The sequence below is a fragment of the Denticeps clupeoides genome, chromosome 1 (assembly GCF_900700375.1).
Source record: "Denticeps clupeoides chromosome 1, fDenClu1.1, whole genome shotgun sequence".
In the NCBI taxonomy this organism is placed as follows: Eukaryota; Metazoa; Chordata; class Actinopteri; order Clupeiformes; family Denticipitidae; genus Denticeps; species Denticeps clupeoides.
This window is the reverse complement of record NC_041707.1, coordinates 12,448,171-12,476,126: the sequence shown is the minus strand read 5'-3', so window position 1 is coordinate 12,476,126 and position 27,956 is coordinate 12,448,171. Positions and strand designations below refer to the sequence as shown.

At 42.9% G+C, this 27,956-nt stretch overlaps 1 protein-coding gene and 1 long non-coding RNA gene across 7 annotated transcripts in view; one reads left to right on the top strand and one right to left on the bottom strand.

Moving 5' to 3' along the window:
* The window catches only part of LOC114788578 (AT-rich interactive domain-containing protein 1B-like), a 147,325-nt gene that overhangs the window by 82,956 nt on the left and 36,413 nt on the right, over positions 1-27,956 (bottom strand). For 5 of the 6 annotated variants that reach the window (XM_028977297.1, XM_028977266.1, XM_028977272.1 and 2 more), the window contains one exon: positions 18,650-18,766. In XM_028977297.1, coding sequence (XP_028833130.1) covers positions 18,650-18,766 — 117 coding nt within the window. Of the gene's footprint in view, positions 1-15,324; positions 15,395-18,649; positions 18,767-27,956 lie in introns of those variants that run through there. The other variant, XM_028977306.1, reaches the window with a different exon arrangement.
* Positions 9,241-12,842, top strand: LOC114788605 (uncharacterized). Its single transcript, XR_003749555.1, has 3 exons — positions 9,241-9,309; positions 12,063-12,196; positions 12,276-12,842. It is a non-coding gene; the product is annotated as an uncharacterized LOC114788605 (long non-coding RNA).

Sequence of the window (27,956 nt, the reverse complement as noted above, 5' to 3'; positions counted from 1 at the left end):
GAATAGGGAGGAACCATATTTTTGCACGTCTGCCTGGGCTTTCGGTGCAAGGATCCTGAGTCTTCTATTTACTTCAGCCATGAGGGAGCTCATGATATGCATAGTAAAGAAATGCAGTGGACAAAGAAAAGGTCTGAATTGACAAAACCAGCTAAGAAAAGGAAGCACCATGTGAAAAAGAGGCAGTCTGTGAGTCTGCACCTCCTTGAATGAACTATTACTTAAAGCTCCTCCAGGCTTAAAAACACTTGTCCTTCATCTGTTTTAATTGGCTGAATTACACAGACCCGAAACATTTTACCTGTCACTTTCGCTGTCATTAAAACCTACAAAAATAAACAAATCAATAAATAAACGGAAAGAGAAAACAGACTGCAAAATACAGAATAATGAATGTGGTAGAGTAGAGTACTACTCAATTGTCAAATGTAAGCTGCTGATTCCTGCTTACAGTAGCATGATCTGTCCTGCATGAATCATGCAAAGTCATTTCATTTCACAATACTTCAAATCCTCAGCTCAATTCTGGTGGAATTGTGGAAGTCTAATGACTTGAAGTTCTTCATATACTGTGAATTACATAGCACTACAAACATACCCTTGTCATGATCCGGTCCGGAAGGGGTTACTCCGGGTCCGGGATCCGGACCTGAGCTTCACGTTCATCCTGTGAATGTTTCCTAAACATGTTCACCTGTGTCTGATCGTATAAAGCTGCCCTTGTCGTGTCTGTTCACGGTCGGGTCATTGTTACAGGTCACATTTTCACCGGATGTCTCCCCTGTTTTGTTCATCATGGATTACACCCCTGTTTCGTGAAGTCGTGTGAATGCGTCCTTCTTCCTCGTCAAGTCTTGTCATCATTTCAGATCACCTGGATAACCATGCCAAACCCTGAGCAGCCGCGCTCTGAACCGGCACTCAACATGTCTCACCCGTCCAGCTGTTCTCAGACAGGCGCCTCCAGACGGCAGGTGACTGCTGCTCTGAGGGCTGGGGTGGGGTGGGGTTCTCCGCATGTGCAGGTTTGTTTTCTATTCTCGGAGCAGTGAAGCCATGCCAAGCTCCTGCTTCGTGCCCCTCAGCCAGGAACACCAGAGTTCTGACTCTTGGCCTTTGAAGTAAGGCTTAAACCATAAAAAGTTACACCATGTTCAATCCAAAATAACTGGACCCAGATCAGAACTGAACTCCTGGAAGAGCCAATCGGGGTGCAGTGCGCCTGCTGATCCAAGACCTATCGGGCATCCAAAAGCTATGTGGTGGGTCGACGTGGAATCCTGAGAGATTTGTTTGCTTTTTTTTTTTTTTATCCTAGTCTTCTTCTTTCTCTTGCTGAAGGCTTGAAAGCGATTACTGATGCGGTCCACTCCATTTGCATAACAACAAAAACAGCTCCATACATTATTATCATATCAGAGGGAGGCTTGTTTGTTTACAGTATTTATTTTGGACATTTTATTCACCACAGCCCTCGTGAGGATGTGTTCTGGAGGAGGAGAAAGGAACAGGAAGCTTCGGGCCTCGTGAGGTACAATGCATGAATACACACACACAAACAAACAAACACAAAAAGGGTCCCTCATTAAGAGGACCTCACCCCCTTACACACCGGCAAAGCATCTCCAACATACAATGGCCTACAAACCCCAAACATTTATTTTCTCAAAGTCATTATACACACCCTCATACGATCTACCTCTCTCACCTTCACACACAAACAAATTGCAACCTTAAATTTAAACTCAGTAACCAAAACGAAATGCAAACAATTACTGTTTCACTTTAGAGGAAAAATTGGTGATTGGAAGGTGTCAATCACCAAGCAAAAACTTAGGTAAAATAACACATACATGCACACTCTATTTAACCATTAAAATAAAATGAATGGAACTGTAAAACATCCCTACACGAGAAACACACGTGCACACACACACGCAGCTGTCGCTTCTGAGACAGACACTGGTCGGGGCCTCGGCTGGGCTTGCAGATTCCAGGGCCATGAGTGCAGAGACGGATGCTCAGTCAGAGAGAGCACCAGGCTATTTATGGCTTGTTGACTCCCAGGGCTGGAGAGGGACTCTCGGCTTGGAGCAGAGGGCTCAGGGCGAGGGGGGAATGAGTGGCTCGGCTGCGCTCCCGTCGCAAAATAAGAAATGAAAGAAATCAATGGGGCCTCTGAAAATGTCAGCCAGGGCTGACCTTTGCAGCCGCTCTCCTGGGCAGGAGGGGGCAAGACGCTGAGTGCACAACACCGGCAGGGAGGGAGAGAGAAGGAAGGAGCGAGCGAGAGAGTTAGTATATAGAGAAGGAGGATGCAAGACAGACAGAGGGGAAATGAAGGAAAAGAAATAGAGGTGCAGAAAGCAGAGTGGAAGAAAGATGGAAGGAAAGTGCAGAAAGAAAATGGCAGGGACAGAAAGAAAATGGACGCCAAACCACACATGACTGCAGCAATTCCAACACAGGAGGTGAGGGAAGTTTGTGAAAGTGACGGAAAGAAAAGTCATGGAAGAAAAAATAAAAATAATATATATAAATTACTGTATATGACCCCCATGATTGGGCCACCATTCACTCTCTCTCTCCTGCTCTCCATCCCTCTCTCATGGCTGCTTTGAACAGGATGCCTCCCTGGCCTTTTTCTTTAATTGTATTCCTGGCTGATTTGACTGGGGCTCCATGCTGTGATAAAAGAATAGCTGCTGCTTCTGTGGGCGTCCAGACCGGGAGGAATCATGGGCACCTTTCACCACTGAATAATCAGTCTTCCCTCTCCCGGATCCCCAATCAATCTCACACTGGCCCACTTTCATAATTACAGCGGCGGCGTGGAGGACGCCGCCGTCACCCCGCCTCCGCCGACCCTCCATCAGAACCGATGATGCCAACTGTGGGGCGAGCGGAGGGGAGGTGTGCCGCTTTGCAGAGGGGATCAGATTCTGTTCTTTTTTGGACCCCCCTCCCTGGTTCTCAGCCCTTCTTCCATCTCCCTCACACTGGGAGACAAGAGGCTTAAAAAACGCTTCCAGTGTGTCGGCTTGAGCTGCTGCGATGTGCCGTCTCCGGTGGGCTTACTTCTGGTAAAAGAGTGATGAGAGCGAAAAGAAACACCGCTTGACCTTTCCGATCTCCAGACTCTTTGCTTCCTCAACCCCAATTCGGCGGCCGCCTATGAAAAAGCGGAGCCGGAAAAACCCCACCCCTGTCTCAGTGGAGTGCAGTCTTTCCCACTTATCTGCACCCATTGCCTGTGTTCATCTCATCCCAGTAATAACTAATAATTTAGGGTGTACAAACGGTGACCTAGACCATAAGAAACACTTCATTCTTCATGTAAATAAATATACTGTGTTTTGTATATATTCAAATTTACAACAGTTTTGCAAAAGTGGATTATGCTCAGCAACTGTCAGGGCGGCCCAGGAGAACAAAATGCCAAATCATTGCCAGTGCTGATTTCAAACAGCTAGCTAGTTAGTGCTAGGAAATACATTTATTCACATACAGCTACAAAGTTGTAGCTCCTGTGTTCCTCCAGGGAGACTGAAAGTGTAATTAGTGAATGGAAGTGATTGTGGATACGAGCGTGAGGTAAAAGAATAAATGCAATCGACCTACAGTGGTTTCTACCTTGCAGCCAGTGGAGTGATAATAAACACGCCCCCGAAGAGTCTGACAGCGCTGGAGGCCCGACTACTTCTCCTTGCTACTTTTTGTTCTCAAGGCGCATATTGTTTTAATTGGAGAGGGGACAGGAAGGGAAGGACGTAGACTCGGCTAAACCGCCTCGGCCTTTGATGAGCAAAGTGTGCATTAGAGTTCTGAGGCGGCAGGCCTCTTGTCTAAGCCCCCGCTATCGCTCCTTATTCACTGCACACACTCGCTGGGAGAGCAGCATCCCTTTGAACTCCTTCCGCGCTGCTTTCAAAGCCAGGAGGAAGGCAAAAACAGAGAGAGGAAGAGAGAGAAAAAAAAAGGAGGGAGAAAGGACACTTCAAGGTGAATTAGATTTCCACATCATTTATCCACCCCTTCGCAAGTGAGCACAGAAAACTCCCTGATGCCACAAAAACACTCTGTGTGCTGCATCTCTCTCTCTGTGTGCAATCTGTGAAACCATACATAGAATAAGACAGAAGTAGGCTGCTCATTCATGCCCAAATGTGCCATATACACACACACCTTCTGCATTGTACTGATTTTGTGTCGTCAGCTTATAAACACCTCCTCAGCTCTTGCTCTACAGGTTCCCCCATTCCCGGCAGGGTCATATTACCTACATGAGGAAATATGATGATGTGTTTTTCACTTGTATCTACAGTTGTGAGTCTGTGTTTGATCAGTGAAGCCCTGACAAGTCATTCTCCTTATATATAGCTCTTGTCTCCATATATTAGAGGTCAGTGCAAAAGTCTCTCATGTTTATTGTATGTGTACCCTGCCGCATGTGTGCTGACTGCTGTATTTCCCTTTATTGGAATCTGCGTGCATGATGGTGCATGTTTCTGCCTAAGTGGTTGAAACCTTCACTGTTCTGTTTTCGTATGTAAGCGGCGTCTGTTGAACATCGTGCGGGAGCAGGTTAGGCCGGTCAGACCTGTTCTATCAGAAACAGACGCTGTCTGCCCAGGTCGGCAGAACTGTGAAAACAGGGAGGATTCTCTAGGGAACGAGGCCGGGCTGCACCTCGCCAGCGCTTCTCAGTGCAGCATGGTTAGCAGTAAACAATGACGGTCAGCGTTTACACAAACATGAGTGTGTGTGTGTCTCTAATGTCATTCAGTGTCTTTCTTTCTCTGTCTGTCTCTCTGTTCTTTGAACTCATTAACCATGACCACCCAAGATGCTCTACAGGCTGTATGTATCCTCGCGTCTGGACCATAATGTCCTCAACAGTCCAGGAACATTCTGCCACTATGGCCTGTGAGCAGCACATTAGTGCTCAAGCCACTCAATGCCCAGTTTCTCTTGATACTTGATATACTCTTTCAAATGGTACAAGTGCTCTCAGCTAAAAAAAACACAAGCGAGCAACTACTTGTGCTATTGTCTGTGCTGAATCAAAGCCTCCTCAGCTGCGGAGATTACACTGTCCTCCTGAAAAAAAATCCTTCCAAAATAAAGAAATCCCTACAAAATAATAAAAAAAACCTGCCAAAAAAAAAACAACAACTCAAGAGCAGACTAATCATAATCTCAGTAATTCAATTCCAAACAATCAGAGTATTTCTTCCTCCGTCAGTCTTTCGCTCTTTCATCCAGACGCCTTGGCAATTTTTCCCCTGCCAACAAATAAGCCATTATGTGGCAATAATAACGACACGTAATGGATGCGCTGCCTCCGAGAACAGCCAGCACCCCATTAACCATGCAGCTCACCACTATCAGCGGCTCCTGCAGAATTACTCCTCGCCTTGTTTCCCAAATGGTGGGAATTTACATATCCTAATAATGCATGCGCTTAAAGGCGATTTGTTTGTTCTCGTGCTTTCATAAGAACAACTGAATGTGTGTGCAGGCTTTATATTTATTTATTTATTTATGCAAGGGACTATGATGAAATATGCTTCATATCGGAAATGTTGGTAATAGAGACGCAGACAAACTTCTCGCAAAATAACAAAGTGACTGACCAGTTATAAAACTTACAGCAGTTCGGCAAACAATTCGCTTATTACTGCAACGTCTGAGACTATATATTAATATGAAACGTCTGGTGGAAACACAACAATTGGCCACACTGTCAAACTAAAGTGTGTGTGGGCTGTCATGTACTGTGCAGTACAGCAGCATGAGACTCTAATGGAGTTCTCCACAAGCTCACTTTATCTAGGACAACACAATTATGACAAAAAGGAAAAAAATATGTACAGTTAATTTTACAATTGTGCTAAATGCTTTGGTGAACTTTGCATGACATTTTTTTTTATAAACTACAGTGTGCTAGGACCAATCATGCTAACTCTTGTTGTTCCACATAATCGCACATCCTTCAACACCCTTCAACAAGGATTATTATGGTTAAAAGTAAAGTACTTAGGCTCAGGAGGAGGAGCCAATTTTCACCCTATTGCTAATGCAACCAAACTAAATCCCTGTATCACAATTAACTTGCCAGTGCAAAAGGATTGGAGGATTCTTTTGAAGAAGAATACAATTAAAGTATTTGGTCAAGATTGTGTTTATTTGAAAATTATGTCTGGTGCATACTCAGATGCTACTGCTTGTGTGAGTACTCCAGGTAAAGCCCGACGAGGAAACGTGAGTCCTCTAACTTCAGGCATCTTGGCTGCTGCTGATGGATTGCAGTACGGTTCCTAACTCATACCTAACTCATGTTGAGCACCCTGCTGGTTTACGGAAATGCCAATGACCAAATAACCCCACTGCAATTACAGCAAGGTCTATTGCATCTTTTCTACTTTTGTCACACAGGACTTTAGCAAAAAATCCTGAACAACTCAACTTAGCCAGTGGGACCCCCTGACTGACTTGTGGCTTAGCTGCTCGATGTGATAATGCTACACATTTTTAAAACATGGATTCATGCATTTTTAAACGCAAATCTGAGACAAATCTCTGCTAAAATAAACATGCACGGGCGCGACGCGAACGGCAGAGCCGCAGAAGCGCGGCGCGCTATCAGCTCCAGATTAAATGTGATCATAGGGGCGACTGGGCGACATATCTGATGATGCAAGCTGAAGGAGTAATACAATGCAAATTTGTTTCCTGCTGAAACTATAATTTAGGAAGACTGAGCAGCGCTGTCACTCGACGAGACAAGCTCACCTTTTTCTATTGGATTAGCACCCGCCGCCTCTGGCTGCACGCAGCAATGAGAGCAGAGACTCGAAGCGAGGGAGAATAATTTACATTAACAGGCGCTGCACACGCAAGCAAGGGCACTGGGCGTACTGTATATTTAGAAGCATATTTTCATATGAGAGAAAAATAAAACACAATAAGGCCGCTGGGTCTATCTGCCCATCAACACCACAACCCCCCACTCAAAAACATTAAACTCCAGCACCAGCCCAGTGGGCTCCATGCAGAAAGCTGCGTGGAGCCCATATGAACTGTAAATTAAACGGGCTGCAGCTGTTGAAGGGCTTTGTCTCTGACCGGCTGCAACAGATGGACGCGGGTTTCTCGAGTCTCGCTGCCACCGCGATGGGGGTCTCAGCTGACAGCACTGCGCCTCCCACTGACTCCAACACACGTGAGGGAGAAGTGCAACAGTTCACGACACCGACTACCACAACACGCTTCCCAGTCTGGCTGCAGAACAGCAGATGATCTGGATGGTGCTTGTTTGCTAGTGAAAAGTAAAAGACGTCCTCAGGACTCCTCTCATTTTACACTTTGGCTATAAAAACTGTTCTTGCAGACAGACATAATCGTACAACATCAAAACGGGTAGTTCTCTTCCCACTACTCACAAGCCCCGATCCATAGGTTTGGAAACAGTGCCCATTGACACAGATTTCTGGCAAATAACATAGATGATAGTGAACTCTTTCAGGCCACCTTGTATCTATCCTTGCCCTCTGCATTGAGAGACTCAGTCAAGTAGTCATTGTTGTACATTGTTGTACACTCACATGCATTAAATACGTGTTTTGATTAATTAAGCCCTTTGGGACAAAATGCAGCTTATTAACTGAATATTTTATGCGGAACACAATAGCCTCAGTTGGGGATTAGAATATGACTCGATGACAAGAGAGACATATGAACCCGAAACAATTTAAGTGCATACATGACTCACAGTCATTGTTGACTTAAATTACTCAAACCCACTGGCCAACTCTAAAGTGTTGTCATTGGCTAAGCAAATAAAAGTCCCCAAACTAAAGAGCTGATGTTGTCATTCTGCATCCAGGGGTCGGCTACGGTGAGTATTGCAGTAGTTATGTGCTGAAGTAGCTGCCAGGTCCACGTAGGATAAACACCCTCCCAAAACGAAGTCATCTCCGTGGGCGGACCAGGCCACCCTCTCCGTTGCACGACAGCACATTTCCCTGCTGCTGTCCACTGGCCAAGCCTGGATTAATACCATTCATTACGGCCGCGGAGCCACGGCTGTAAATACAGAAAGGGCAGCCGCCAAGGCCCCAGAGAGCAGCCTTTGTAGCAGCTACAAAAACAATTAAACGCTGCTGAATGGGCTTACACATAAGACGAGCGTGTTGACAGATACACACACGCGCTGCCTCCCTCACACGGGCTGACCCCACACACACTGTCTGGCTGCGGTCCAGTCTTACGGCTCCATACTAATAACACATCCCTCACTCTCTCGCCACAACAGCCCGGCGCAGCACCTGAACAGCTTCTAATAACTCCGGCTGGCAGGATACAAGATTACGGCGCAATCGCGAGGCTTTCTCCTGCAGCGGCCGGGACCCCAAACTTATTGCTTATAAAGCTGCAATATACAGAATCCAGGAAAACATTTGTAATCTTGCCCAAATCAAATTGTAGCCGCCAACTGGAATGACGCAGTGGTGCGGCCATCAGAAGGAGATTTCCCTATGGTTTAGGGAGCTCAGGTGGCGAGGGAAAAGACGGCGAAACGCGCCATTATATACTGCATGCTTCAGTGCATGTCTGTGTAGCAGAGAGAAAAACTGCTTGTGCATCTGCGAGTCTGGGACGGGTTCCGTGAACACAGATTACATCTAATCTCAGACTAAATTACCCTTTGAAAAGGATGATACAGCAACACTTGACATGTTTACATGCAGTTGATCACCCAGTACATGCAGTGAACAGGAAAGCTTTATTTTCATGCATATGCTATACAAATATAATCGCCATGGTGTCGTTGTGATGACAAGCAGAGAAATACAAAACTGACATGCTCATTCAATGAGGTAGGACTGACAGGAAGACCGCGGCAGACAAACAATGAGGCAGGCCTTCATTGGACCAGAGTGCTGGCCCAATCATGTAAAGGTGAGGCTTATACCCACAACAAACACACTCTGCTCTGCACTCACACATGCTTATTTAGCCACATTCAGTTCATGAGTGAATAATGCATAAACACAATGCATTTTAATGTTTTTCTTGTTTTCTTGTAGATAAGATGATTCCTAGTTTTAACCTTTGGGCCACTGTCACACCCCACTCCCTGACCTGCCCTGGCATTAGGGTGGAGCTCCCATCCAGTGTGGGTGTGACAATGAACCATTTTATATTATGTCTTTTGTGATTGAATTCCCTCACTGAAGAATCTGGCTCCTTGCTGTCGCAGTCAAACTTCATGTTTGATATACTGGAGACTATAGTTCAAGGCAGGTGAGGTGGATTCTCACTCTCTTCACAACATCTATATGTGCTAGTAGGGTTTTGCTACTATTCTAAAAATATTTTTTACAGCTTTAAATGTATTGTTAATATTGTATTGCGCAATAATGCAAGTGACAAGAAAAACTCATTAAATGCATTGTTAACACATTTAATATTGCATGGGTGTTACTTATTGTTAATACAACAGACATATTAATAATATGTAAGTAATAAACATGTATAAGTGTAGAGCAGTGTGTGTCAGTTTAAATGTGTGTGTTTGCTGTGGTTCTGTGCTTCACCTCTATGTTGTGGATCAGCTGTGTCAGGAGAAGAGAATCACTAGAATGTCAGATAAGAGGGTAAGCACAGTCTAAGCATGGGGGCATGGGAATACGTGTGTGCGTGTGTCTTCTGCTGATAGTTAACGGAGTGACGGTTCTCACACACCCCTGGCTTGTAAGCCGCACTAGTGACGGGTCACGCTGCAAAGGTCATGGGAGGCTGTAATGGCAGTCTTCTGAGTCACTCACCCACAAAAATAAACACACACACACACAAACGCACACACAGATGGTGACAGTCCCCGTCATGCTCACTGTCAGCTCCACAGTGTCACGGTAGGTGACAGAAGACGAGCAGACTTTAATGGGCCTGTTTACGGACATCATTTCACTCGGCTGTAATCACCACCACCAAACATGACAGCGCGTCTGCGCTCTGCCTACAAGCAATCGCATACAGCACACTGCTTAGCGATAGCGCTCCGTGCACTACAGAGACTTCCTCATATGGCTGGAAAATGTAGGTGCAAAGGCAAGGATTAACACAAGCCCTCTGAAAGCAGAAGAGCGCTAGCTGTACAGCCATTTCATGACAGAAAACTAATTTGTAATCAGCCTGTTCTGCTTCTTCAACAGACAAGAATATTCTGCATGGTGCTTCCAAAGAGTTTCAAGCTCCAGCTATGCATGCAAAGCAAATCCAAAAATGTGATAAATGATCAATTCTTACACATTATTCATTAATGTGTACATCAATTTTAATGTAATAGCTCAGGTTGTAGCATAGTTCCTTTCATTTTGTGCATTATAACAGAATTCAACTAGCATAACTAGCATTAATTGGCTAGTCTGCACAGACTCACAAACATATGTGCAATCGCAGTGAAATTAGTAATCGACTGACAGACGATTGACAGACAGACCGGTTAAAGTCTTTTATTTTTGAATGTTTATGCATTAATACACACACACAATTATTTTAAAAGCATCCATTGTGTTGGTATGGTATCCTCCCACTGTGTTTCTTCCAAATTATTCAAAGTAATGCGTGTGGCTACTTTTTGTACTTTAGCAATTGCATGATGTAAACCGACTGACAACGACAAGTATGTGACGCAAGATGTTGGATGGATATTTTTGGGTGGAGGACCAGTCTTGCAGTGACACTTGGGTGTCAAACTGCCATCAGCACTGATTGTGCCACATACCTTCCTACACAGAAAGATTCAAAGCCTAAAAAAATAACTGATTAAACTCTCCTATTTTCACCAGACTCCGCCCCTCAATGCCCACTGTTAGTGGGTGTCTAAAGCCTAGATAAAAGTGGTTGCTCTGTGTACAGAGGAGAATGGCCACAGCTAGGTGGCCTCAGCCATCACAACAAGCCTAGTCAGTGAAGACAGCTAAAGCAGTAGGGGAGATTTTGCCTTGTGGGATGTAATTAGATGCTTCTTAAAAGATTTAAAGACGCTGTTTCAACGCGGTTCTTCCCCCCAGTTCGCCTAAGCAATGCTATATGATTTATTGTTGCATTCTCTGAGGAAATGACGGCATGCAGTTATGCATTAACGCAGTTAGTGGATGTGTGTGGTGTGCAGTTTATGTGTGTGTGTGTGTGTGTGTCAATGTCAGTGCTTGTGTGTTAACCGTCTCCTGCGCGGAGGAGATGAGATTACCTCTTTTGGAAATGGCAGCAGAGTCTTGTCTGATTTCACAGAAATTCTTCAATTAGACCAGCTGCTGGCAGCGCCCAGCGGGGTATCTGTGAGCGCGGCAGTGATCCATTTAAAAGTGCCCGTCGCCGGGCGACAGGAAATGTGACAGCGGCGCGCTTCCTGTCCCAACGTGATAGCATCTCCCGGGGATGCTTTCGCAGAGGACACAAACTCCGCTCGCGCTGAATGCTGAATAAAACAGGCGAAGGCAGAGAAGGAACAGCTCGACTCAGCACTGCGCGCTTTCTGAAGAACTCGCTAACTGACTTCTAAATATGGAGCTGCAGTCTACAGCCCATTATAGAGAATGGCCTAGAGGAAAAAAAACAGAGAAGTCATGCACAGCAGTATTCTACTCGCAAGACTTATATGCCGACATAAGTTATACTGGGGTAAAATAGGCCAAAAGGCAGATACAGCTGGGAATGCAGGAAGGGTGATAATAAGATGTGCCGGAAACACGTAAACAAGTTACCAGACAAAAGGGAAATAACCTAAATAAACTGTAATAATGTCTGGCTTTCCTATCAGGAGCTCCATCTTTCGTGAGGCATTACAGTCAATTTGGGAGCAAAACGGCACAATATAGAGGAAAACATGGCTGCACCTCAATCACTGGGAAGGGCTGTGTGTTGTGTAAACTTGTCAAATGTAGTGATGGGAAACTGCACATGTCTGGCCTGCATGACTATTGTGCCAAGCAAATTTGCAAATTCTCTTAGGGTCAATGTGTTTTTCATGCATCTTATGTATATCACAGCAGCAGTGGTGGCCTAGGGGTTAAGGAAGCGCCAGCCATGACTTCACCCCGCCTCCAGCTTCTCCATCACCGGGGCTGCTGGGTCCCACCCGAAACGCTAACATATCAATCACAGGCCAGTGTGAAGCCCCCTGCAGGTACAGGAGAAAGCCTCCCCAGTCATCTAAAGAGGTCATTCTCTGAGCATCTCTCTCTCTCTCTCTCTCTCTCTCTCAGACCACGAGGAATGATTTTCAGCGGGGATCCGTCACTAATTCCTGCACAGAATTCATGAAAAATGTATAGTGCTGAGACTTTTGGGAAATGCAGATGGGCGACGTGTTACTCATAAACTACGGCTCTGCATTAAAGGAAAATTATTTTCACCTCCATCATAACACACACATACACACTCACACGCAGACTCTACTCACCCACTCCATCCCTCCCTCTCTCCCCTATGAGTGCATCTTTAAAAACAGCCGAGAACACAGTGCAGACTTCTAGCCCAAGTCCTTCAGGGTCTGAGAGGAGCTTCTCAACGGCTTGCCAGGGCCTGCCTCCCTGGCCTTCTCCGCTTTAACCTCCCAACGCACACACACACACACATACACACACACACACTCACACACCATGAATATTCCATTACTAGAAAGGTATTAGCAGCTCAAACAGCCTTCACACTGGAGTGAACACACACTGCTGGGAAACTTCCAGGCCTGAAAATAAAGACCGGAATCATTTAATGGCATTATCCACATTAGTCATATTCATAAACATAATATAAATATATAACTAGCTCTTACAGTAATAGGAAAATAGGTGTTTTAATATTTTGAGAGGATCACATTGTATTGCAAAGTTCAATAAGATTAGCTAAAGATAACGTGTTTTTTTTTTTTTGTTTTTTTTTTAAAGAAAAAGAAAATAATGACTTTTTGTGAACTAATAACCCTTAATATGGCGATAAGAACAAATTATGGTCTTATAACACAGCAGTAACAGCATCACAACAATCGTTAAGCAGCAAACACACCCCCCACCACCAGCACCTCACCATCCTCGGCCGTCACTATGGCAACCCTAACAGTGCGCCCTAACTTCAAAGACAGATGTAATTTCAGACTTCCAACAGCCAGAGGGAGTGGTGAGAAAAAAAAATCCACTCCCCATGCTGCCAGCTGATGATGAATTATAAAAATATCCAGGAAGGTTACGGGGTGGACCATACCAACCGGCTCGTCTCTCCTGGGAAAGTGGGTTCACTCTCCTCTCCTCTCTACACACCAGCATCTTGTCTCCTTCTCTCCCTCCCTCCTTTTTTTAATATATTCCATGACAGGCGGCAATGTAACTGCTATATTTACTGGTCCAAGGCGCGGGTGTATTCTTACACACAGTGTCAGAGGAGCTTCTGAAAGTAGCTGGCTAGCTATTCCCTCATGGAAACACGAAGAGAAGAACAAACAATGAAAAGTGAGAGGACTTTTCTGTCTGTGCCTCTAACACCCAATTTGGCTGAACTCAAAACGGTGAAATTATTCTGGTTTTATTTGATGTATAAAGAGATTGTTCAGACAAAAATTATTCTACAAACTATATTTGTAACGTTGAACATTCTAAATTATTGCACACACAGACACGCACACTTATGCACCTCAACAGAAACTTTTCAAACAGAAACCTATTAAGCTCTAAAGCCAAACCAAAGTTATTATAATCAATAAAAGTGGCAGTGGGAAATTTAAACTCAAATAAAATTTAAATGATTAGGGAAATAAAAATTACAAAACAGTGAAACACGAAATAGAATGAAATAGAAATTTAGAAATAGAAATAGAATAAAGTAATTTCAGATGAATAATCAGATGCTTGTTGCTTCTGCATAAATAAAATATTTCCTTATGATATCTGACAGACCTAAACAAAACATAAACTAAATAATACATTTCTAAAAATGCACCTAAAACAAAACCTTGAAATATACAGAACGCTGTAATAAAAGTAAAAAAAACAACTAAAGCGAACCTGGACTGGTGCTGTTGCATAGCAAACACCTCCAACAAACCCATGAAACACATCATCACAGCACACAACGATACACAACACAATCTGACCTAATTTTATCAAATTCCACCAGGATCAAACAGAAATGTGCACACCCCGCCCCACACATGGGTAAAAACTTCTCTCCGATCTTGTGAAGTAAGCTGGGATTGACTGTTTTCCCACTCCCTGCCGCACGCCCCTGTTTTCATGTCACCTCAAGTTTACAGGGTGCTGATTTTACACAAGCTGCAGTCTGACTACATAAACACCCCGGTGCTCGCACTAGGTGTGTGTGCTCAGCTGCGGTTATTTCGGCACCATCCCATTTTCCTTCCAACTCAAGACTAAAGAGAACAGAGAAGAAGAAAAAAAATGCGGAAGAAAGAGAGGGAAGAAAAAAGCAGAGTGATCCAGTGCCGTTCCCCTCTGTGGCTGAACTCAACAGCACTGTCCCGTGCAATGTCTCGCCCGTTTCCTGCAACCCACAGTCTGACAGCTGGCTCGGGGAGGCGTCACACGGCCTGCCTCATTCTGCTGCAGCCTTTCACACTCCCTCGCTGCCCCGTCTCTTCATCAGTCTACATCAACAGCACACTAATGTTTTCTGAAAACAGCTCATAAATAGGGCTGTGCATCTTTGAAGAAATGATAAAAAATATATTTTTATTCATATATTCAATTGTAGCAGAAAAACACCAGTTCAGTAGGAAACAGATTAAATAGATGCACAGTACCAGCACTGTAAATGATAAATAAATAAATAAATAAATAAATAAATAAATAAATAGCATCAGATGACTGACGCCCATTCTGCATATTTGTGCCATGCAGTTTCTGCATTAATAACATGTAACTTTTATTGCTGAAGTTTTCAGATGGTATCCAAATAATCACATCTAAAATGATAAATTATTTCTCATAAGTGACATGCACACACACAATATACGTTTAAAAAAATAACTAGATTACTGTGCCTCCACACAACCCAGTTTAATAGTGAAATAATGACTGGAGGAGGCCAATTATTTAAGTTGCAGCAGAACCAAGTGTGTGTCCCATCTCTATATATCAAGCATTTCTGAATAAAATAAATGTCACGCTCAGCAAACAATAATAAAACCATCGCCCTGATTCCATCATCCCAGTTCCAGCACAGTAAAAAAAACAGCATATAATGAGCTGCTGAGTAAAACAGCGAAACAGATGCACTATCTGTAATTAATTCAGTGAGTCAGACCTGGAGCGACGCAGTCGTCTGTCCATTCCTGTCAACCTCTCTGAAGATAGGGGGTCTCTAAGGAGACCGGATTGGGATGGTGAGCCCATCTCTGCCTGGTCCGAGCACCCTCACAGGGCCTCCCTGCCTGGGGTTCAAAGGTCAGAGGGGCGACGACAGTAAGGCATTTCTGGTTGTGAAACGGAGGCGAGTGGGAGCTGGACGTCATCTCATAAAAGCGTCTCATTCTGCCCAGCTGGGTGTTGTGAATCTCAATCACCACGACGACGGTACTGCAGGAGGGATAAGAAAGGGAGAGGGGGCTGGAGCACCCACAAAGCCTCGCAGTTTTAAGGAAACGGGGCCAAATGAACAGAGAATACACAATCCTGTGTGTAGTATTATAGCTGCTTATGTAGATTTGGGCCAGCACCAGCATGACATGTCAACTGTGCCTGAGTGTATGCACAGTGTGTGTACCCAGTTTGCAATTACCTACTTCATTCACTAAATTCCTATCATTGTTTTGGCAGTGCTTTGTAGGAAATAATTTCTTATGCAGTGCTGGGACGGTGCAGTGACAGACACAGAAAAAACTCCACACTGTCACCAGTCATAATCAAGAAACATGCAGAATTCAGAGATTTATGCAGTCACTCAGCCTCATGACATCTTTAGTGCTGGCAAAAATCAGACGAACAAAAAAGAAGAAGAACAGGAACAGAGAAAAAAATCCCCGCAGATTAGAATCTTGGCTATATGCTGCCAGAATTTGGAAATAATCCAAAAAAGCAAAGGGCCCTGGGGCAGCACTGGGATTAAAGTGGTTGAATTCAAATAAATCTCCAAAGTACCGGCGGCTTTCGCACTCTGGAAGAGAACTGACACTTCAATGAGGTTCCTCATTTACAAGAAAAACCTTTCAAGACTGAGCTTCAGAGAGAGGGAGAGCGAGAGACAGGCAGAGGGCAATGGAGAGAGGGAGTACGCTAAGGAGTTAAAGGCATAGAGAGGTAATGAGAGACAAGCAAGGCAGGGAAAGAGTTAAAAAGATAAGAGACCGGAAGACACCGATACGGTTAAGCTGAGTTTACCACAGAGTTATGGCGAATAAGAGTGAAATACATACAGATGAAGAGATAGTGCAGATGTAATATCGATGAACGAGGAGATAAAGTAGGGAGAGAGATGAGAGGGAGCGAGGGAGGGAGGGCATATCTGCTTTTCTCCCCTCACCTCAAGAATGGCTATGAAGCCTTGTTTCTAATTAAGCTAAATTATTCTCTGAGCCAGACCCCAGCTTCCAATATTCCCTGTGTACACCTTCACTGTTCTGGTTGGCCTCACAAAATATCCTCAATTACTCCTCCAGTCAACCTCCTTAATGATTTTTATTTTGCAAGTGCAAGGAGGGCAGGGTTGAAGGTGGTTGAATGTGTCGAGGTTCATCCTGCCGGTGCTTAGTGCAGCAAAACCTAATTTAATGTGCCCTTGTTTCTTCTTGTGCAGACAGTGCCGTCAAAACAAAGCTATGCTGGTCTAACGTGGTCATTAGTATGAAATGACCAGTGCAATGTGGGTCTGGAGAGAAGCAAGGCAAATGAAAGTGATGGGGAGGGAAGGACATGCTTTGAGTGACAGCTCTGAGCACCATCACCTGCCTGGTAACAGCACAGGCAGCCAGGAGGAAACATGACTGCAAGCGACTGGGGGGACCGGGCAAAGTAAAATTTGACTCCCTAGTCATTTCAATGGATTCTGGTAACAAGTGTTCTGCAAAGGATTATGGGATTGACAACCGTTGAGAAAACAAGGGAACTAAATATTCCCTACAATATATGAAACAAAGGGGGGAAAACAGTCTCTAAAAATGGAAGTCGTCACAGATCCGCCCACCCTCATCTATTTCAATGAAAGCATATGTTATTTTACATGTCTTCCCATCTACAGTGTCCATTTCCAGAAACATGTTTAGAAGGTGTGGTTGGTTGAAAGAGACGATTACAACACCTGCATCATGGGAAGGAGCTATTTAATGAGTAGGTATGGCATTACTTGTCTATTAAATGTAGGTTCTGACAACATGTCAGACAAATTTTATTTTCATACAAATGGAAGACAGCGATGATTCATTCTTTTTCTGAGAGCTGATCAGTGTGATGACACACTTCACTCAGGTTAAGTAAGGCTGAGACCAATGTCCAGTAAATGGAGTCAAGGTTTACTGGACAATATGAAGCAAAATGTCACAGTTGATCATCAGTTTACAGTAAGCTCATGAAGACGCACATTGTTCAGGACAAATGACAGCCTGTGCCTCGGGAAAAAAAAGAAATGACATGCATTCGTTCGTTAAGACACATCTAAAATGCAGAGCGTAAATATTTATCTCTTGAGAGACCATACCAGAGATTTGAAAATTTCACTTACCTGCATTTTAGTGTTAGCCCTGAGGGGCTGTTTAAACTGAGGTGACAGAACAAGACTGGGGTGCAGGAACACTGACACAAGCTCTGGGTCTAGCATATATTTAACCCTAAATGGGTATTTATTATTCTTCGGCACTCACTCTAAAAAATGTGACACAGTGTCATAAGCAGCTGAAATGTCTGACAGAATATCAGCATGGTTGGTTCAGAAAAGTGTGATGTGAAAACATCACTTTTAAACATTTTATAAAAATATCTAATTCCCCAAGGGTGAAATGGAATAATAAGCATGTGTTGGGAAGCCTTTTCAGACATGGTGAGGCAGAGGTGTAATGTTATGAACGAACTGATCTCGCTTCATTGCTGTTGACCCTGGAATAACAGTAAAGCCTGACCCTAAACCAATGTAAAATAGGTGGTGCGAAAGCCACGATGTTTGCACAGTGCACAGTATCTTTAAGAAAGGTAAAATACTTCCTGTACCTGTACTAGAGCTACATCCCTCTGGGTGAACCTGGTATTGTGTCATATTCAAAGTTTTCATTTTGGCCTTGTGTCAAATTACCCTAAGGAAACGACTGGATAATTTTGGTACCCAGATCCTCTGATTTTTCCCTCCAAGAGACTTGTTTGAAGATTACCGCCCACCAAAGCTACAAGCCATGGTAGCATTTTATTTTGAATTAATTACTAATCTATGAGGAATACATGCATTACATGGAGATAAGCTTGAAAATCTGACACCGGTGATTGAGTTATAAATAAATCCATGGTAAAATCTGTTCAATTAGATGGAGGGACCATTTCAAGTACAAAATGGACAACTCTGTCTAGCTGGGACTGATGATATTTACATTTTTCTTCTAAATGTTTTTTAATTAACCTTTCAAAACGTGGTATGAATGTGAATGGCTCACCGGTAGGCTGGAGGGACGCTCTGGCTGCATCAGGCCAATCTCCTCATGGTTGGGCTTCCCAGACGTCCCAACAGGTTGACTGCTCCTGCTGCTTCCATAGCCCTCGTGCGAAACCTCCTGAAGAGACAAAAAATAAAAAATAATTTGATAGGTCAAATCTCAGTTTGCATTTTCCCTTTTTTTGCAGAGAAGTATTTGTTAACAGACAAAACTGTTTGTTTCCACTAGACTGAGGCTGATCAGCTGTTACAGCGGAGGTGTATAAAGGGAGACACAATGTTTTTATCAGTTTTTCTAATTTTGCTGCTGTTCTTTAATGCAAACCTGATGAATTCAGAGGGGAGCTGAATAGGAAAATTCAAAATGTGAAATTTAACTCCAAATGAGCTCCTCAGCATAGAAGCACTTAAATTCAACAGAATGTCCATTGATCTTTACTAACTGTGATATAAAATGTTTTTTTGGAGGTTCACAATCAGGTCAACTTCATCTAAGATGCATCTTTATAAGAATATATTTAGTGACACTAATTCGATTGAAATTTAATTTCCATCCATCGCCCCCACAAGAAACTCTGATATGGTTCAGCAAGGGACTATCGAAACAAACAAATAATAATTAATAAAAATTGAAAGTGGCAAAATGTATTTGATTTGAGAAAAACTGCCCATTGGTTTCTCCCAACTCTGTAAATGAATGAATGATCACCTACAAGAAAAATTCTACAAATAGACTACCCATAATGCCAATGTTTAATTAATGTTTTAAATGGTCTGTACTATCCTTTTGCATGTGTGTGTGTGTGTGTGTGTGTGTGTGTGTGTGTGTGTGTGTGTGTGTGTGCGTGCATGTATGTGTGTGTGTATACATAAATATATGTGTGTATGTATGTATGTACCTTCTTCCAAATCAGAAGGTAAATGTTGAACAACCAACAGTGGTTAGACCATAAAACCACACTCACAACAACACAGCAACAATCATCTCTAGAGGCTCACATCTGTCATGGCTTAACTGATGCTGCTGATTACACCATTGTGAGGAGGAAGCATTTTGCAGTTGAAAAAACAGCATTGTAAACAAAAGCAAGTGACTAGCACGTGACAAAGACAGGACACATTAAGGTTTGGAAAAGATTCTCACACAAAAAGCCTTTTAAATTCCCATTAGTCCCATCAGGCTGAGCGCATCTGACAGCAGAGTGGCAGGAAATTCATTGGCCTTAATTGTACTGACAACAGCCACCTTTTTTTTCCAGCTAGAGCAGAGGTGTCACCATGAAAGAGAAACATCAAGTCTCTAAAAGCTCATTTATGTGAACTTTTTGTACATATCCAGGACTAGAGTAATTCAAAAAATGATTTTTTCTCTCATTCGGAACACCTACCCTGCAGCTTCACCTTGTATGTGTATTGTTACAGATTACAATCTGGTGTGTGCAGTTTAAAAAAATCCACCACAATTGGCCTAAAATTGCTGACCATCATCAAATATGATGACCAAAAGCCATCACAGAAAGCAATAGCCAAACTATGCAATTTAACATAAACAGAATAAAAATAAGCAAAAATAAACTTGTATGAGATAACCAACAGCAGTGTCAGTTTCTAGGCAGGTGTCCCTAGGTGTGACCACATTTGCTGTCCTACATGATCACTGACCTAGATGGCAGCGTTTTGACTACTTTCTGTCCAGCAGTGAGAGTGACATGCAAACACACTGATCCAGTCTTACAGTTCAGTCCTTTTTATCCCCAAAAGCCATAACCACTTTAAACTTCCTTCAAACCTACAGCTGTGCAATAACAATATTAATATTTATCAGCATTGAATATTGTTCTATATCTGTATACTGTGCAATAACATAATTCTCTGTCCTACACTCACTATTCACCACATGTTCATTAATATACTTGAGACAATGGGAACAAATGTGCAATAACATGTAACCCACAGACACTATATAAAATATACACTGTATAAAAAAAAACATACTCCGTTATTTATTTATTCAAAAAAAAAAAAAAAAAAAAAAAAAAAATTCTTCCCATATGTATATAACAATGACACTCACTTGTAATTACTGCCCCTTGTCATATTGTATTATGTTTATTTGTATCTTTGTATCTCTGCACTATTTTGTAAATAAATGTGAAATTTATGTACAAATAAAAAAAATATATCTTTTAATTTTTACATTTCATTTTTTTTATTTAACATTTCTGAATTAAAAAAATAAAGGACTGATTATCTGAGGAGGATCTAACTATCCAACCAGCTATTTTTGGTTTGAATGGAATTATTTGAGACAACCAGAAGAAACTTTTTTAAACAAAGTTTAAATGTGACGAGTCAGTGATTTTCAGGATGATTAGCACACGTCATACAAGTTGGGTAAACCAAGACCTGCTCCTGATGCACCAGGGTGTTCCCTTTAGTCACTTCCTCAAACATAACTCTCTCCTTCCATCGCCCTCCAACTCACACACTCCACCTGGCAAGAGGACAATGCCAAACATGCGTTCCATTTCCCAGCAACACTCTCACAAAAGAGCAAAAGGGCCAACTCACATTATCTCTGCTAACCCGCCAGAGCTGTCCAAAATAATGAGACAGCAGCAATGGCACATTTACACCTTATCAGGGACATCAAAGCAAAAAATAAGCACCTTTGTTAGGCATTTTTCGACTGGTTAGTTGTACAATATGTAAATGAACAGGGCATATTCATAAAATTCATAGTGATTTTAACAGGCAAAATAAGCGTTTCTGTTTCAGCTTTACCTACTGGCAACGGTCATCGCCTGAAATACAATATGAAATACAATATTCAGAGATCAATTAAAATGACACTTTATTCAATCAATACATTCACATGCAACCTTATCTTTGACTAAATGTTCCAATTAAGGAAGAAGTTTAACAGCCACTACATATTTTAATTTTTTTTGACAATGTTTGTCGCTCACGGTTTTTCTGACGAGTTTGTCTTACTTTCAGATTTGGTTTAATCTGTGTCTGAGAACCTGCCGCATAATGCTGCTTGCAAGGCAGCAGACTGATGAAGGTCTGTGGCTGAAGGGCAAATGTATTAAACTCTGGTGTGGGTGGCGAGGTGCAGTGGTGAGCAATTCATTGTTTTATGAATTTTCAATAAAAAGGTCACAATGCAAGACACAATGCATGAATAGTGAGATGCTAAACACTCCATTTCATCGTTCACTGTGCACCGTGCAGACACAGAAACTGCTGCACAGGCAAACCCGCCTGTGGACGACGAGGTCCAACATTCATCCATCTCCATTACGTCCGGCTGAGGTGCCAAATCAGGATGTGTTTCCTGACTTATACAAATACCTCCAAATTCATAAAGCAGCATGAGGAAATGTGGCCGTCCATCAGAGAACTCCTTTAACCCCCGCCACAGCACTGTGCGCTGGTGGACGGCCCAGCAACTGGATCTTTACAATCTCCTCACAACCCATTAGTTTGGGTCCTGCCGCCATAAAAATATGCAGCGGCTTCCTTACGTAAATAATAGGTATTATTATTAATAGGTCAACATAGGTAAAAATATCTTTCTTTGGCCAGACTTCAGACAACACACACACCTCACGTCACCGCAACTCAAAGCAAGGGAAACACCTCGTACATAAGCCAAATATTTACTCAGGAATGTGTGTGTGTGTGTGTGTGTGTGTGTTTGAATGTGTGAATTAATCGAGGGAAATGCTATGAAAAGTGGGTCAAAGGCGAGGTCAGCTTCACATCACTGTTTACAGTCTGACATCACTTACTTTCACTTTCCCTCTGCAAAAGAGGCTACTGGCCTCGGCTTCACCTGAACTTCCTTTCACCACGGATCCAGCGGGCCGACCTTCACTTCACCTCACAAATTCTACTACTGCGGATTTAAGGAAACTTATTGTTCTCTCATTGTAAACATAAAAAATCTGTTCTCTCTTTCCGCTCAATCCAGACTACGTGCATATCACCGCAGCGCACACAAACCACTCAATTTTGAGTCACCAATCCACCTAGCATGCATTCCTTTGGATGCAAGAGGAAACTGGAACACCAAGAGGAAACCCAGACAACAGGGAGCACCATCACATAGCTGGGATCTGGATTCAAGCCCATGACATTAAAGGTGAGTCTCAAGCCTACCTACCATGCCAATGTTAGTAACTTTTTTTATTTAGACTTATTTTTAATAAATAATTTAAAGTTTTAGCTTTGAATATGAAAAACTACACAATCACTCTCATACAGGGTTTATGTCTAAAATGTTAGCAATAATCTTAAAAGTTCTTCAAGAAAAGAGATGTTGAAAATACTGCAGTTGAAGTTAGAAAGAGCACAGACAATTTGTCAAGCATTTGACAGGTCCCACAACTTAGCCAATTATTTTGCTTATTTAATTAGGCGAGCTTGAAATGCAGAGACTTTCATTTCATGCAGTCTAACAATTTTATTGAAATAACAACAACTATATAACACATAATAGTTTCATTCTAATGATGTAGCCTATAGGACAATACAGCAAACATAAAAATTGTCTATTGCTAATGCAGATCTGATTATAGCTGGATTCATTTGAAGATATTCTAAATTAAATGTTGTAGTTGTGTCAACAAGCTTTCAACAAAACTCAGAATGGTGACATAAAATGCAAATGCACCACTAATAGATGATTATGAATCTTATTATTGGGGTATTCATGTGGAACCACAGCATTACTGGCTTTAAACTTTTACCAGCTTCTGGTCCAGGTTTGGTGTACAGTTCTTTTTGCATTTCTTTCCATGTCTCTATCCATTTTCAAAACTTTATGAAAGTCTTTTCCCCCTCAAACGTCAATGCAATTTTAATTCTAATGTTGCAAGAAATGGGCTAATACCGAATTTTATGCAAAAGCCAAAATGCATTCCTTTATCAAATCTTGCTCAAATAAAATGAATATTTTTTCCCCATGCTTTTAAATAGGCTCCCAATCTTAAGAGACGGGTAATTTTGTTCAACAGTAGAGCAAGTGTAAGATTTTAATCCTGTTCCATAGAAATGTAGGTGCTGCAGACTATAGGAAGTTGGACTGATTCCTGATATATTTGAAATAAGGGTCACATTAAGAGACTTTTTAATGATGAAACAGAAATGAAACATCCGCGGCTCTCCCTGCCATTCAACTATACATTGCAGACCAGAGCTTTCAGTCTTTTCTCCCCATTCTCCGTCTTTCCATTCCTCCTCCCTTCTCCCCCTCGGCAGGCTCCTCATGACTACCAAATGAATTAGTCATTCCCACACCTTCGGATGCAGATCTCTGCCTAATCTGCCACTAATTCCATTAATATTCATTAAAAATTAAGCTTAATTGCATGTCTTTAAAAAGCCCCGTGGCCCTGCGCATCCCTGGGGCCCCAGAGGACACCGTCATCTCTGATTTAAACTGGGCAGCCCTTCACCGCTTGTCATCTGCAAATATGCAGGGGTGCCAGGCAATTTTTTTCCCCCTTTCTGGGTTGGGGGTGGGGGGGTGGGTATAGAGGAAGAAGCTCAGGAGGGGACTGAGCGAAGCGCCATGAGAGGTAAACAAGGTATTTCACACATGAGAGACAGGCAAAGGATGGGAAAACTTAAAAACTGTGACACTTCCAAAAGTGCCCATACGGTACGACGCAGCGGTGTGCCGATAGCTCCTCTCATATCTGGGTTCCAGAGGAGCGGTGTGCTCGCTTTTCAAGCCAAACAAGCTATTTATAGCCATTTCTGAGCGAGGAGACACTGCGACGAGGAAAAATATGCATTTAAAAATACAAACACCTGTCTGAAGAGAACAAAGCCGCAAAGCGTCTCCGATTTGACAGATTACAAGGACGGCTGGGGGAGTTGCAGGCCATCCATATTCATGTCCCCCTTGTGTCATTATCTGAGACAACAATGGCACTTCAAATTGGGCTTTCATAATTGAAGCAATCAGCAAGTTGCACAATATTACTGGATATGGAGTGAAGCTGCCTGAGAGATTTGGAGTGTCTTATTAACTGCGTGATGCCGAAAATCAAGCACATAAAATAAAAAGTGACATTAGGAGATGCCTCCAGTAAACATCACTTCAATGTCCTTCAAGACGGATTGGATGACTGATTAATTTCCCATTCCCTCAAAAAGAAAGAAGATACATTTTGTGCAAAATTGCATATCTACACACATATTAATATCAGATGTGTCATAAAATATAATTGCATTTATTATTCATTATTTTTTTATAATTTTGGGGGATCTATTGCAACTAGTCAAATTTTTAATATAAAAGTAATACAAACATTTATTCATTAATTCCTTTATTTGTCTGGAATAATAGCATTTGGAGACCTCAAGGGGTGATACAAAATCTATAGCCTTATACTCAGAAAGAGCAAAGACCCCATAAATTAATACAGTAGACTATACAGTTGAATGTTAGAATTGACACTCATTTATTTTATCAAACATAATTATCAATAATCATTGAGAAATAGCTTGTTAAAAATGTATCAGTCCCAAGCCTTTATACAAATTTTGGCCAGTGGTGGCCTAGCGAGTAAAGAAATGGTCCCGTAATTAGAAGGTGCCATTGAGCAAAGCACCGTCCCCACACACTGCTCCCTGGATGCCTGTCATAGCTGCCTACTACTCACCAAGGGTGATTGGTTAAAAGCAGAGGACACATTTTGTTGTGCCACTGTGTGCTGTATAACACGATGACAATCACTTCACTTTCACAAATTTGTTTCTTATTCAAGTGCGCTCATTTATGACACCATGCTTTATTTTGGATGGAGGAGTGGGGCCATCGACAGTTATTGGTCACTGGCGTGAATAAGCAGGAGAAGGGCTGCTATTTTACAGCCAGTGGCCAGGCTCCCACTCACCCCGCTGACAAGCTGAGATCTCTGCACTTCACACTCAACTTAATGGATACATCTGTACTGTCATGTTCGAATACGATGTCATTCTGATTGGATTCTTAAGCGAGCAATCCCCCTGACCTTTGTCACAAAGCAAGTACAACATTGGTCCATGACCCCCCCTGGAGAGAGCAAGGCTGTCTCCCACAAAGTAAAGGCATACAGCCTATAATAAGCCCATTTCGACCCGCGCACAAAGCCCCCTCCTCCTGTGAGAACATCGAGAGTGATGCTAACTGTGGGATGACATTTTTCTTATTTTTTCGCATATGGTGTGTCACTCCATTCCATTGATGAAGTGGAATTCCTCGCGTGCTTTGTTTGTTTGGTGGCCATTATGTATCACGGAGGAGAATGCACATGAATAATTACCTGAGCAGGCCCACATTTATCAAAACTTCCCCGGCGGGGCCATTTCGTATGCTAAAGTCGCCCTTGCTCTACAGAGGCGCGGCTGAACAATAGCAACTGTGGTGCGGTCGTCTTTGATCATATAAAATTTGGTGTTCTTGGTGAGCGGAGCGCACACACAAGGACATATTTAGTCGCATTCTTTTTTTTTTTTCTTTACAAATGTTTACTAAATGAGACCTCATGGGGAGGGGTACTAAGCAGCACTCCTTACAACATACAGCTTCATTAAGGCCGACGCACCATCGAAATCTGCATTTGAAACCTGCGATTTGACAACAACATCAATGTGCAAATGTTTTGACATGCAATTAGTCAGAATAGGAAATAAAGATCTGAATATATTTATGGTGACGTTGTGGAAGGTGGTCCTGGTTTCTCCAGGTCTGATGTGCTGCTCTATGCTGGGACATTTAGAGGACTCTGATAAAACCTTTCACGCGTACAGGTCCCTCTTATCGCCACACGGCCGGCTCTGCACGCGGTGCCCTCTATTTCCTGCAGTGCTCTCCCTTCTTCCCTCCCTCGTTCCCCTCTGTCTTTCCACCCCCCTATCCGCTACTCCCTCCCATCCTGGGGATGCTTTTATTATCCAGTTAATTAAGCGGGTTCTTAGCTAATATTCAAATGCTGACCAATTAATGACACTGAACTCTGAATGGCCCTGCCTCTCCTCCCTGTCACCACGGCACCATCCTCCTCCAGTGCGTAGTATGCGGCTATCGCCGGGGCCCTGATTAAAAATGCCAACGAGGGGAGGGCGATACGGCCGGGCAGGCGGCACATGCGACAGCGTTTTAATTAACCTTGTGTAATTTGAATACAGGGGAGCAGAGAATGGCTTCAGCACTGCGGATCTGGGCTGCGGCTGCTCCCCCCGCCACCACCACTATGCGGAAAGTGCGGGGGTCGAGAGGAGAGCAGCTCTGCTGCCACCGACGCTTAACTGTTGTGAGGCCAGACATCCACATCTACTTCAAACAGGAGGAGAAGAGAGAAATAATGATTATTAACAGGTTCACCCATTCACAGCAAACTACACAGAACACACATCTTTAATGCTGCCTTCTAGTAGTCCTAAACACACACACAAATCATAGCATTATGACCATCTTGATTCTCTTCTTACAATGGCACCAGGCAGTGGATAGGACATATTAAGCAGCAATTGTCCAAGAATTTGTGTTGGAAGTGTAAGAATGTGTTGGAATCCAAAATAATATTCAAGGGTAAGGAATGTGTCACCCTGACATGGACCAAATACTTTGACAAGAGAGCCAAAATTTGATGGCTCTTCTACCATCTGCAAAACTGCAGCTCTTGTGGAATGTTCCTGCTCTGTAGTGGTCATGACCTTTAAAAAGTGGTCAAAGGAAGGCAAACCAGTGAACTGGCGACAGGGTCATGGGTGGTCAAGGCTCATTGATGCATATGGAGTACAGGCTGGCATGTGTCTGATTCAATAGAAGAGATAGTGTAGCTGAAATTGCTGAAAAAGTTCATACTTGCTCTGACAGAAATACCTTCATTGGGTATGCAAGCCTCAAAACTGGACCATAGAGAAAAGAAAGAAGATGTCCAGGTCCAATTTCTTTTACATCATGCTGATGGAGAGGTGTGTTGTTTCACTGGGGAAGACATGTCATCAGGATGCACTATGGGAGGAAGACAAGCTGGGAGAGATGTGATACTTGTGATACTTCCAAATGTTCGTGGGCAATGCTTTGTTAGGAAACCTTGTGTCATATGGATGTTAATTGCTGGCACAAACCACTGTCCTAAATGTTGTTGAGACCTTGCCACACTTCACTAGTGGCTCAAGAATTTACTGAGGAACGCAACAACAAATTTGAGCTGTTGACATGGCCTCCAAACTCTCCAGATCTCAACCCAATTTTGCATTTCTGGGACGTGCTGATCCATGGAACCAACAGGCACCACCATGGT